Below are 13,908 nucleotides of genomic sequence, written 5' to 3'. Positions count from 1 at the left end.
AGTTATAGAAAAAATACATGTTTCTCTGTTGTTTCGTTAAGTATAAAACATTTTCATAATTATCAAAGATTTACAAAGATATCAGGTCGGTACAGCTGCTTGTTGCACGACTAAAAATCTTATTAACATAGAAAAATAAAGCACCGTAGTCACAAAACAGCAAACCCATAATGAACATCTGTAGAAAATGATATAAAGAAAGAAGCAGGATATAACTTTTAAACAGTGACAGTGTGTAGTGTTGCAGGATTGACGACGTAAAACAGCAAAATACATTTTTAACTGCAGAAACATGTTAATTACCCCCGTCGAGCTCCGTTGGAAAGTGTCGAGCAGAGGCGACACGTGTCGTTTTGGTCATGTATGATGCTGATTGGCTAAACATTAACCAGGAAGTTACTGTAGTGATAACGGTCCAAACCAGAACTGTGACTGTAAGTATCTCCTCTCATCCTTTTCTTTCTCTTCACTTCGTCTCGCCTGCCTCCCACTGCAGGGTGTAAATAACGGGAGGCAGAAGCTGAGCCGTTTGATTGGACGAGCCTGAGCGTGTTATTCAATATGGAGGTACAGTATTTACCACAAACCCGGGACTTGTCGGTTGTAAAATGAAGGTCAAACAAGTGCAATGATAGCTTATCACAGATATATGTGTCAATCGATTAGTTGCCAACTCTTAAATCAATTACCAACTATTTTGATAGTTAGACCTATTTGATTTTTAAAAAGTCAAAAATCTCTGGTTCCAGCTTCTTAAATGTGAATGTTTTCTGGTTTACTCCTTCATGAGAGTAAACTGAACGTCTTTGGGTTCACAACTAATGGACTGATGGAGAAAATCATCAACAGATTAAGATTCAGCAATGAAAATAATCAGTGAGCGATGATAAAACTGCTCTGCGGAAATGCTGAATACACGGAAGATGTGTTTTCATATGTTTTGAAAGAGTGTTGTCGTTGCATCATCTGGCCACCAGAGGGATTGATGTTTTTTTTTTTTTCCCCACATGAAGTCATGGCGGAGTTTACAGCTTCCAGAACAGCTTCCAGTTGGTAAACATGCACATTTCAAGCTTTATACTTTATAAGCCAGATGCACCATCTGTCTCTCTTCCTTCACATCCTTCACTTCAGCATCTCTTTCTCATTCTCCATCCATCTCTCCTACTTAGATCCGACTGATTTCTGCAGGATTTGGTATTGTTGATACTTCTCAAGCTGCTTTTTTAGCCTTTGGGATGTCTCAGGTCTGGAGGCTTTTTGGCCCAATGAGATCTGCGGTACATCTAATAAGATATCACACCCACCCAAACCAGTGCAAGCCCAGTACTGCAAGTCCACTTGCTGCCTGTTTCACACCCAGCAGCTACTCTGTGATTTCTGGAAAACATAACCTGTGTCCAGATTCATCATTGGATCAGATCAGAGTTGATTGGTTTGCTTCAGTCCACTCAACCTCCCAGTCCCACAAAACCTGCTACGAATCCACAACGCAAACCTCCTCTTTTGTCTGTGTGGTAACTTGTCTGTCCACCCACTTGTCCATTAATCTGTCCGCAGTAAAACCCCCTTCTTCCTTTCCCCATCCCTCCCCCTGTCTCTTGGCGAGGTCGCTAGCAATAGCCAGCGCTCCTCCCTTCAGGAACCGGACGAAGTTCTCGCCAACTAACGGACCCATGGCATACATGCCGGGCCCGTCTGCCGCGACCACATTGTTTGTGAAAGGGTCCACCTCGATCGGGTTCCTCCGGCATGTGATTGTCTCCTTGGGGCTGACACCAAGTGGACGCCCATTGTCATCCAGGAAGGAAAGATTGGGGTGAGCGCCGATCAGAACCAGCACCTTGGAGACCTGGACCACCGTCCGCTGGCCAGAGTCTGACTCAAGAACGCACTTCTGGTCGGGTCGGAACGCCACCACCCTGTGACGTGGGAAGCTCAGGTAACCCGGGTAGGAGGAGGGCGATGAAGAAGTGGTGGAGGAGGATGGAGGGAGGGAGGAAGGAGAAGAAGGGGTGGAGCGGTCATGGAGGTTCTGAGCATGGTCCTGCGGCGGAGGGCTCGGTCGGTACTGCTGCTGAGTCATCATCTGGTGGATCTGGAGGCCAAAGGACAGAAAAGCATAGCTGAGATGCAACTTGATGTACGTGAAATTTCTTCATTTTTGTCCGGAAACGCAAACATTTTAATTAAGCTACTGAATATTGGAACATGATCAGCTATCAGGAGATTCAGGTATCTAACTGTCCTCACCTTGTGGTACTCTGGGTAGAGCAGTTTGGGCAGCTGGTTGAAGATGAGGCCAGGGTCAGTGACAGAGCGTCTAAAGACGTGGTAGACAGGCGTGTTGAGATGGTGGGCAGCCAGTACCGCATCGGCCGCTGTAAGCCCCGCCCCCACAACCAGCACCGGGTCTGACGACTGGTCGAGCTCGCCGCGAGAGATGGCTGCCTCCAGCTCCCAGAAAGAGTGGCAGATAAAGGGCAGGGACTCGCCCTCCACACCTAGCCTGGCCGGGATATCGTGGGTCCCCGTCGCCAACACCACATTATGGGCCAGCAGGGAGAAAGGCACCTCCTCCGAAACAGAACCATCTAGAGGCAGGAGGGAATCAGGAGGTGAATATGTGGCACCATCTTTCATTTTGAAACAACATACTATTACACTAATCAAGACTGTTTTAATTCACCGCACCTCCCAGCACTTCTCCCTCTCTGCGCTGCAGTCCCATCACTCTCCAGCAGGGCGGCGCCCCATCCTGGCTGCCAGGCTGTCTGGTTACCGAGGTGACGGTGGTCCCACATGCAAAGTTCTGCTCCAGAGACATCTGGGAAACGTAGTGTTGATAGTAGGAGGCTATCTCTGCTGGTGTGGCACGGTCATTTCGCACATTCCTGACATAAAACAGAAATGAAATGTCTTTAAATACAAATATATACACATAATATGTTGAAAACACAATAAAGGACTGGTTTTTTATATGTGATCGAGGCTAACAAATTGTTTTACAAGATATTAATAATAATAATTTCACAGGAAGAATAAGGGTCCAACTAAAATCAGTTGTTATGGCGACAAATTGTCAGCTATGGCTCAGGTTGTCACAGTGGTCTTGCAAGTCACTGTGTACCATTGACTGTGGACAGACCTGCGTTTGTCTCTCATCCAGTCCTTCAGTTTGAGTCCGGGAAGCTCCATCCAGTTAGCCAGGCTCAAAGTTAGCATGGAGCCCTCCATCGCCTGGAAACAGCACACACAATTAAAATGACTCAGTCAAATGTTGAGTTGTCTGTGTGTGCAAATATGCAGCCGACAAGGCAAACAAAGCTTGATTGCATACATTACCATAAAGTGTTCTAGGTAAATTTGTCTTCATGTCGTGAACAAAGACAAAGACTGTGTTGTGTAAAGGATGTTAGCATGTCTGGCAATTCCAAGGTAAATTTAATATTTACATGATTTTACTACCAATTTAAAAAAAAAGATATATATTGAAGCCCAACATGTTTAATGGATCATATCATCCCTGTTCTGTGTTTTGATCTGATTGTCGTCCATAGATCAGTAGGATAATTCAAGCTACGTACATGCCAGGCTCCTCCAGGTGGACCCTTCCCCAGCACCAGGTGAGGGATGGCGCGCTCCGGCTCGTATCGCCATTCCAACGGAGATGTGTGGTCCAATCCAAAGTCACTGTCAGGGAGCAGCAGCGAATCAAAGAGCACAGCCACGGGATTGGACGATCGCCCCTCCAACCCCTCGCACAGGTACTCCAGGTCCTGAAGAGAGAGGCCAAGAGGCACTGTGAGGAACATTTATGGTCCTTCATCGAATTGATGGTTTTATTTTTTTTTTAACAAAAACAACCTACTGCAGTGTGTGTGTGTGTGTGTGTGTGTGTGTGTGTGTGTGTGTGTGTGTGTGTTACCTGCTCCAGCAGCGACAGGTGAGGCTGCTCTCCCAGCTTGCTGTGCAGGAGAGGGTTAGGGTGTGATGCCTCAGGTGACAGGTAGGGGGTGTAACCTGACAACAGGTACGACAGACAGATCCCTGATGGGCCGTTACCTGACAAACAGAAAGAGAGAGAAAGAGAGAGAGAGGGAGAGAGGGGTGAGTTTCAGTGAGAACTGGTTTCCAATTTCACTGACCATCCCAGCAGCATGGCGGCAGGATGACTCAGCAAGCTTGAATGCTACATATCAACTGATGCAACGAGCCAATGACTCAGCAAGAACACGCAGACAGAAGCCAAACATAGGACAGTAAAAACTTTTATTTGCCTGCTCATAATGACTAATGGATTTCACACTCTCACTTTTTAGAACGGTAAAACAGTAACCTCAGATATGTGTCTGCGAACTTAAATCTGTTTAAAAAAAAATGAGACAATGGATAATAACGCTTCTTCCTTCTGATGAGCTTCTAACCTGACTGACTGTGAACACACAGGTTTAATAAAGAGCATCCTGAAGCTCCTACAAACACTTTAAACCACATGATTGTGTGCACTGCTTCCCCACTGCTTTCTGTGGCTGTGTCAACACTTCCTGCTATGCAGCCTTCAGCCTGTGTGCAATCAGTTGCAATCACAGTGCGACTGTTCATCCCAGCACTTTCTTCTAAGCACTTCTGTGTTTTACTTCCTGGGCTGAAATTATGATGCTTGTATCACACACATTGTTCCACAGCGGGGCAAAACAACTCCTCCTTCGTCATATTTTGGCAGACCACTATGACATTTGGCGCAGTTTCCCCTTTTTTTTGTAAGATAAGAAAGAAATATTACACATAATTGCTTAACTTTCAACTATTTTCCTGCATCCAGTTGCACTTTAGATGGTTGATCATTCACAGTGGACTGCATGTCTGCTTACTTCTGCTAATGTTGGTCAAGTTTGCTTCACAGTTACCTGCTAAGAAAGCTGAACTATTTGGACAACTGCTGTTTAATGGTGCATTCAGGTACCGTCATGCTATTTCATAATTAAAGCTATTAAACAAAGCAAATCCAGCTGCCTCTCTTCCCACTGCGACTAAGTGCAATTATAAATATGTGCATGTGACGCCTGATAGTGTGTGTGTGTGTGTGTGTGTGTGTGTGTTTTTTTTTTTTCTTACCAATGATCACCACAGGCAAAATCTCTCCGGGGACAATTTCCTTATCATGAAGATCCATTGCGACTAAGGAGAGAAAAACATGATTATTATTATTACTACTATCATTATCCATGTTATGTAATTTGCATATCAATAACAAGTAGTACATAGTAGTAAATAGTCTGATAACAATAATTATCAAACTATTATCTAAGACTGAGAATGTAGTAAAAAAAAAAAGGAGAGTAAGGGGGAATTGTTGAGTTAATCATTGCCCAGTCAGTCCCGTCAGCAGTCACAATGGTCAGTCAGTACATTTCCATTGACCTCTGACACACACGCGCACACACACACACACACACACGCACACACACATACTTCCCCTGTCTGACTTCACAGTTTAACATAGCAACATGACCTCGAGTAAACAAAGATATGATGTACACACTCAAAACCACACACAAAGCAAGAGTGCGTGTGTGTGTGTGACCTCAGGGAGGGGTGAAGTATTCAAAAGTAGGCAGAGATGAAAGAGGAAGATAAAGGTATTAACTATTTATTGTCATGAAACAACTGTGAAAATGCTGCTACTTTCTTACTTTATAGCTGGTATCTATTCGTATCACCTGTCACGCATCATTACAGACATTGTGATTAACTCAATACACTGAATCTGACAGTGGAAACATCACATGATTTATTTTGAGTATTATGTTTTATTATGCGGAGGATGTTAAAAGATTTCTTTTACTGAGGGCAAAAAAAAAAAAAAGTTTTTTCTGAGTTTCAACAATAACTTTGTTTGGAAACGTGGACCCATCGCGTGATCGATATTAGCTAGTCAGCCACACATTACAGTTTATTCAGCTTATCACAGGATGCTAACAGCTCCAGGGTCTGCTGGCAGCAGTCAGACACGTTTCACTGCAACGTGCATGTGCACAAACAGGAGCGCCTCGTGTCTGAAGTTCAATGTGACTAAATCAAAAAGGTGTCCGGGTATCAGAAATGCATCGGGGGAATCTTTGATCTTCATGCCGTCATGTTGCAGCAGAGACGCAGCAACGTGACTCTTGCAACGTTGAGATATTAGCTTGAATCTTATATTGATACCTCGTTACTATGTTTTTACACCTTATTTTAAGAAATATAAACATGTTGTTCTCCAAAATGTGTTTTTTTCCTATGACAAAGAACCGAAACTTCTCAAATGTTAAAAGTTAAAAGGAATTTGCTCGATAATCTAAAGCATCTAAAATGAGGAACTACGGTGTCTGATTAAAAGCAAGTATTCATGCCGTAATTGATTATCTGATATTAAGTGGACCCCAGTGATGAGTCGACCAGCAAAAATAGAAATGCTTAAATTTGCAAGTCGAAAATTTCCAAGGCTCTTTGTTTTGCATTTTTCCTTCAGAGAAACAAACTCTCTCTGTCTCTACTCCCCCACACCAAACCCAGCTGAATGCAACAACTTGTGGGAGGTGTTCTGGGTGGCAGGAGGGGGTAGAGGTAACATAATATAGAGCATGATGCCAACCGTGAGCTCACTTATATCACACATGCAGAGGGATGGGCGGGTGCGGCGGCGGGTGTCGGCCGCTTTTAACAATTTGCAGAGTCATGCTTACACGGGCATGAAGCAGAATCAAGAGTGGAGCAGCAGAGAGAAAGAGAGGAGGAGGAGGAGGAGAAAAGGAGCAGAGAAGGGGAACGAATGAACCAGAAAGGGTGAGGGAAAAAATGGGAGAAGCTGGAAGAGATAAAGGGGATTACATAAGGACAGTGCAGAGGTTGGCGGCGAGCCCGGACTGGAGTGTGTTTCAAGGGTTTACTGGAGTGCGCGCACACACACACACACACTGTGTGCATGACTACGTGCAGACCTACTGGCACAGTTTCCTCGTGTAACTAACGTGACAGGATAATGGATCTTCCTTTTTTTTTTTTTTTTTGCCAAGAAAAGGTGACCAACCCCCGATTTACAGCACAGAAACGCTGTGATAGGAGTGTTTTCATCGTGAGCTGAGGACTATGTTGACTGTAAACGGTGAGCCGACTGGCCGAAAAAAGGAGTAAAAATAAATAACAAACTAAATTGATGAGCCACGTTTATCCGGTGTTTGCGGAACAACAGGTTTTTCCATGTTGGTTAAAGGAGCAGTTCACTCACAAATTACCCCCCACCCTCCACCTCCCCTGACAAAACTTTTCATGTTGACATTTTCAAAAAGAAAAGGCTTCACTGTCTCAAAATCAAAGGAAATAAAACTGCATGCACGCATTCCAGCGCAGAAAATGAGAAATTATATCATAATGTTTTTCTGCGACTGATGCTTTAAAACTGCTCCACGATGACAAAGCTCGCTTTCTCGCGATGACATGTTAAATCTCGTTAGCATCTTGTGAGCATTAACTGCACATGCTGCGTTAAACCGGAGTTAAATTACTCTGTTTTTCATCAGCTTGTATCTTTTCTGTCTTGTTTACATGGCGTTGCTGAACAAAGCATTTTCTCAGTGTAATCAGACAACACCTCATCCAGAGGCAATCTAGCTGCCAAACAGGTTCTCAGATATGATCCAAAATGATTTTCACACCAAAGAGTCTATCAGTTTTGTTTGCAACACACCGTAGTTCCAGCTGCACCCGTTTACCGTGATTGACTTATTAAAAACACACCCATGATAGCATGACACAGCACTTCTTCCCTCATTGTCCAGGCGTGACTGCCAGAGGTTGGCTGTATGCCTTGTTAATGTTCAGTCACAATATGCATCTTCATGATTGTGATAAAAGTTTTAGCATATTAAAAATTTTGCTTTACTGCAGCTGCAATAGCATGCACAAACTACTCTTCAACACCAATTCTGGTAACATGAAGATGTGGAAGAGCAAGTTTCTCTTGTTTTTGGCTGCAAGAAGCAACACGGAAGTCGTCATCCACTCCCGTCATCCAAGACAGGAAGACCTCAACTTGATGGAAAAGTCCCCACAACAACTGGACTGTACTTGTACTTAGGCTGCACGTGCGCATTTTACTTCCAAATGATTCAAGGCCAAAACAAGCAGCATGTGCTTCAATGCTGACGCTCAAGGATTGATCGATAGCAACTTGGACTCAGAACCTGTAAGTTTTGTTGTTTTTATGTCGCTTTACCGTTTGTTTTGCTGGTTGGCCTGTTGAATTTGGCGGAGCAATGTTGGAGGATTTAATATTGAGGGACAGTCAGGAGAAACTGTGAACGTTAAACATCATTTGAAGCCAATAAGATAACCAGAGCAGAAACTGTTTTCACGTGTTGCGTTGTTACGTATCTCCACGCTTACTCCTGCAACACAAGCTCAGCTACTGTTGTTACAGGAAAGCCCCCTCTGCTGTGCGCCACGTCAGTATGTGTGTGTGTTGCTGCCATATGTAAATCTACTTGATAGACATGCACACTTTTATAATATACTTTGGGTTTTCTGCTAAATTAACGCTGTTGAGATGCCTAATCGTAGAGAATCGCTGTGAGTGGAGTGTCCTTTTTTCTTTTGTAATACCATGATAATAACAAAACATATATATTAATTTAATATAAACATTTAAGATACATAACAAGATGTATACATATGTGTGTGCGTGCAATCAGCCAGCACTTTGTTACGCCAGGCCTCAATCATCACACACAATCACAAACACACAAAATGTTTTGACTTCCTGTGATGATGATGATGATAATGATGACGATGATGCAAGCCATGTTTTAGATCAGTCTGGCGATCGGCTCGTCACGCTCACAAAATCACGCAAACTGCATAAAACTAAACACACTGGGAGACCTTGATGCAGATGAAGAATTTAAATCACGAGTTGAAGACTTTTTTTCGGCTAACTCGATATTTTGCGGTTCGCGTGGCGAAAAAAGCCAGTGGCACGCCGTGAGGCCGCTGACCTGACGTCACCTCTGCTGACCAAACGGTGACCTTTACTGTACCTTTAACCTCTTTTATAGAACGAACATTTTTGCTCTTCTTTTCTGAATAGAACATGTGTTTCGTGGAAAAAAATGTTTAAGAGGACCCAGCCCGAGTCCTCCATGTGACTCACACAGGAGTCATATTCCTCTGCTGTAAATATAGCAAAGCCCAGGGTCTTACCCCGCCGCTGCTGTTATTTTAATACACAGACATCCCTTTAATTCAAGCCATATTCATATTAAGTAACGGGTCTGTCTGGAGCGCCGGCAAACACTTCAGAAGTGCTCCATATGGCACCTGACGGCGTCTGAAATCATCCTGAGGCCGGCCCGCCCATCTGCCATCTGCACCGGCCAGACGGCTAATGAGATTTTAACGATCTGCCCACTGAACGACAAAAGGCCTGCTGGAATCTGTGGACGGGCCCAACGTCCAGAGAAGAGCCAAAATGATTCCTTACAAACCTAATAAACCAGCATGGGGTGACAGAAACTGTCTAATAAAGATAATATTAAAGCATTAAACATACAAGGACATTAACATTTATATGATTTAGCAAGATAAAATGAGCAGTTCCTGATTCTCATGCAAGGATTTCTCACTTTTCTCTGTTTGATATGATTATAAACTGAATATTTGGGGGTTTTGAACTAGATCAGATAATAAGATCGACAGAAAATATATCTTATTTTATTAGAGTTTCTCTAATTTTAGCCCCTGTGGAATAAAGAGCACTTTTAAATCCTCAGGCCTGTAAAAATACCTTCAAATAAAAGGATCTGAGGAGGAAAGTGACACCGAACTGCTCACAGCTCACGTCCACACTAAGACCAGAAACGACGATGAGGATGCTTGTTGAAAGGTTCGGAACCACTGATGTGATAATTATCCTGTTGGACCCCAGAGAGGACGCTGAATTACTTAATTTTACAGTGTGCAAACACCTAACAGACGTCTCTGTGCATCCCAAAGAAACTGGGCGAGGATTTAAACTGTCGCTTCTCAGAATATCTAAGAGTTGTTGTTGTTTTCTCATGCTTCACTGTGAATACTCATTTAGCTCCATTCAGAGTTAAAATGAATACAACTATGTACATTTACTCAAGTACTGTACTTGTACAGTTTTGGTGTGTTTGTACCTTACTTGAGTACACACACTACTTCACTACTTCTGCCACCGAATTTACCCTAAAGCTGTACTTACTTTCTTTCACATGTAAAACATATTCAGTTAGTAAAACAGGATGCATTGTTGTACATGTGTTACATACAGCTGATAAAATTAGCTCCAACCTGACAATGTTAAGATGCTTCTCACACAGTCCTTATTGCCGTAATAATTAAACTCCCATGCATGATGAATGATAACAACACTCAGAACGGTGCCGTTTTAGATAATGTGTATTTTTACATTTGATGCTTGTAGAAAACATGCAAAACATCTACGTTGTTATAGCACCAGATCAAAAACTGAAGAGCTCCCATTATTTTAGAGGCAAATATTAATATTTGTACTCCTCTGTATTTATTTGAGGCCTACAGCTACTTGTTCCTTATAGATTATACTGTATATTGTTATATATCAAGCGACCCAGAAGCATATAAAGAACAGTAAAGTGATGAACACTTGAATGCATCAGTTGTTATAATCCAGTAATAACGACCACTATTCTGAAATGAGCCTCTCTGCAAAACGAGTACTTTAACGAGTACTATATTTTGATGCTACTTGTGCAGCTTTACTCAAGTTAAGTTGCATAAGTAGCAGACTGCAGTACTGCTACTTTTACTCAATTAAAATATGTGGAGAACTGCTCCACGTTGCGCAGGAAGCACTGGTCCCAGTCCTCCCACCGTGAGGCTGGATATGGAAGAAGCCTGTGTGCACGCGCAGCCCGCCCACCCGCCGGTGAGCCCTGTGACTCACATCTCGGCGGTGTGAGCTGAGGACAGAGACCCGCAGCAGAAATCCTGCTGAAACGACACACATCTGACTCATGTGGAGCCGTCCGACCCGCACGCGCTGCCGCATGCACTTCACGCACCGCGGTGCGGTTTCCACACGAAGGTTACTCACGGGTATTTCCAGTGATGCGGCTCTCGGGGTCCTCCTGCAGCTTTCAGAGCCTTTCCGAAGAGAGCGGATTGTGTTTATCTTCGTTCCCTCTGCCGCCTCTCAGTCCCTCATCTCGCAGTCTCGAGCGTCGCTTTTTATTCGGCTCCTTCCGCACATGTGCGACACAAACGTCCAGATGCTGCTCAGAGCTGCACGCTCGCGTTATATATCTCTCCAGGCAGTCCAGCCCGCCAGCCAATCACCGCCCCCCCCTACCCTTTCCCCTCCTTACCCCGCGCTGTCGCACGGAACAAAGATCGTTTATGAGCGCGAGATGGACGGCACAAGGATGACGTAACGGAGGCAAATATAAACTTTCATGCATCAATAATTATTCAGTTATATGTTATATACATATATCATTCTGAAATGTACCATTCTTTATAATGAGTACTTTTACTTTTGGAATAAATGGTTTAAATACACGTTTATTGTGACGCTTTTGAACTTTTACTCAAGTAAGTGCATGTCTGTCAAAAGTAGAGTTGCATCACTGTTGTGGTTATGATATAACTAATTACAGATAATGAGCTAATCAGAATAAAAAAAATGAAACAACAAACCAGCGACAGGAAGTGCTTAAAAACAAAAAAAGTTGGTTATATTCAGTAGTTTAATTTGACAACAGGAAGCAACACACCCCTCAAGAAATGATTTTTTTTTTTTCAATTTCTGTCTGACGTTTAATGTCACATCTTAAAATGAGACATGTTATTCTTTAATTTCCATCCTTATTGTTGTCATTATTATCTGTTGGGCTTTATTCTTGATCTTATTTTACATTAATTTTCTATCTATGTGATTCTTTGTTGAAGCACTTTGACCTGCAATTCTTGTACGAAAGATGCAATACAAATCAAAAGCATTGTTGTTGTTGCTGTTTAATCCTGTAAAAACACTATGGTGCATGAAGAAGATGCACACCCTTTGTACCCAAACCAAATGAACAAAACGGTTCTTTAAAAGGCTCAGGTCAAAAACACGTTTATTCATACAATCAATAAGATGGTTCCAGAAAACAGGCAGACGTTACTCAGGTGTCTTCGGTTCACTGACTGTCTGCAATTCAAACAGATGAGTTCCTCAAATATGGCTGCCAGCGGTGTGTTACATCACATGGCAGTTCATTCATATTGGTGCATTGTTTTGTTAATGTGTTGTGGTGTCAATAGTGTAGTGTATTGTTTAGTTAGTATTTTGTTTAGGACATGTGATGTTAACTTTTCAGCTAATACTTATTCAATAAGAACAGAGACAATCATTTTCTCGGTGATGATGTCTGGAAATGGAGACAGAGTGGGAGCTCTTGTTTTCTCCCCCTCTCAGATTGTCAGACTGTCTCTGAGGCAGAGCTTTGCACAATAAGAGTTTAGTCAATTTCCCAGCAGCCTCTTCCTGTGGCTGCAGATGACTGCTGCTCACGACTGCTGAAATTTGTGCAGTTAGCTTAATTTGTTGGCATCCAGTTAAAATTCCGGCCATGCGATTAATGTGCGTCTGACAACCACTTTGGTCCCGACTGAAACATCTCAACAAGTGTTTCATGGATTGCTATTAAATTTTGTACAGACATTCATCGTCTTGGGTGGATGAACCCAACTGACTTTGGTGATTCCCTGTTTTTTGCTCCAGCGCCACCAGCTGGTTAAATTTTCCAGCGAAATGTCTTGACATCTGCTCAGTAGATTGGTGCAACATTTAGCACAGACATTCATGGTTCCCAGATGATGGATCCTAATGACTTTCCTGATCCCCTGACTTTTCATCTCATCCCACCCAGAACAGGTCAATAGTTTTGGTTGGTTTTCGAGTGAAATGTCTTCACAGCTACTGGATGAATTACTGTGAGAGTCGGTACAGATATTCGTGTTCCTCACAGGATGCACTCTGATGACTTTGGTGAGTCGTTGACTTGTATCATCAGGTCAGTTTGTCCAGCGCTTTGGTTTAAGGCCAAATACCTGCAAAACCAATGATAGTCCCCCCCAGCCTCAGCTCTACTTTTTGCTCATTACTTACTAGCATGTGTTACGCAGCATCTGCTAAACATTAGCATGTTAAAATGTCTGTTGTGAGCATATGATTATTTAAATTCTTTTCTCATATCTTGTGTTTTTGAAGCCACTTTGTATTGAAAAATCATACAAATGTTCATTACTGAATGCTCTGCATATGCACAGTGCAGTAATGTCGTATTTTGCCCTTAATAAGATTTTTCATGATCCCAGTGGAAGACAACATGTTTACCAACAATTGCTTTTGCCCTCTTTTCGTATTAATTTTCCATTTTAATGGATTAATTCAGTCAGTATTGTTTCATACCAGCATACCCTGCATGGACCACCTGTCACAACTCTTGTGTCTCAGTGGCTCTGGTTTCTGGCTCTTTCCATCATGATGCAACAGGCTGACCACTCACTGCTCAGTTGCTTTTCTCATCACTTAAGTTGCTCATTGGCTGAAGTCACCACAGCTAAGCTCCGGGGGCCAATCCGTGATTAGAATACAAAGACCATCACTGGCTGTACGTATATGGAAGACATTACATCTCGCCATGATGTCACACAATGGAAAGTCCTGTTTTTTTTTCTTTATTAATGCCCTCAAAAGATCTCTGAGTCATAATAATAGTAAAAATAGTAATAATGAAGGTCTATACTCACCCTGAAAAGTTATTACAGCAACATTATTTTATCTTCTGTCATGATGATCACAAGTTACACAGCAGGAAT

The 13,908-nt window shown here is 42.8% G+C and overlaps 1 protein-coding gene across 1 annotated transcript; it reads right to left on the bottom strand.

The window, feature by feature from the left end:
- Positions 1-949: 949 nt before the first annotated feature.
- On the bottom strand, positions 950-11,301 carry osgn1 (oxidative stress induced growth inhibitor 1). The gene is made up of 8 exons (XM_041950255.1): positions 11,138-11,301; positions 5,119-5,181; positions 3,929-4,065; positions 3,588-3,779; positions 3,149-3,240; positions 2,695-2,894; positions 2,254-2,594; positions 950-2,098 (listed from the first exon to the last, which is right to left on the bottom strand). The coding sequence occupies exons 2-8, from the start codon at positions 5,174-5,176 to the stop codon at positions 1,478-1,480; spliced, it is 1,641 nt and encodes a 546-aa protein (XP_041806189.1). The 5' UTR covers positions 5,177-5,181; positions 11,138-11,301; the 3' UTR covers positions 950-1,477.
- Positions 11,302-13,908: the final 2,607 nt, after the last annotated feature.

The sequence above is a fragment of the Chelmon rostratus genome, chromosome 2 (assembly GCF_017976325.1).
Source record: "Chelmon rostratus isolate fCheRos1 chromosome 2, fCheRos1.pri, whole genome shotgun sequence".
Lineage (NCBI taxonomy): Eukaryota > Metazoa > Chordata > Actinopteri > Chaetodontiformes > Chaetodontidae > Chelmon > Chelmon rostratus.
The sequence above is the reverse complement of the archived record's forward strand: the minus strand, read 5'-3'. Positions and strand labels throughout refer to the sequence as shown.

Coding starts and splice junctions, on each gene's coding strand:
- osgn1 (XM_041950255.1), bottom strand. CDS start 5,176: ATGGATCTTCATGATAAGGAAATTGTCCCCGGAGAGATTTTGCCTGTG. Junction 2,595..2,694: donor AGAGGGAGAAGTGCTGGGAG/GTGCGGTGAATT, acceptor TCCTGCCTCTAG/ATGGTTCTGTTTCGGAGGAG. Junction 2,099..2,253: donor TCTACCCAGAGTACCACAAG/GTGAGGACAGTT, acceptor TTTGGCCTCCAG/ATCCACCAGATGATGACTCA.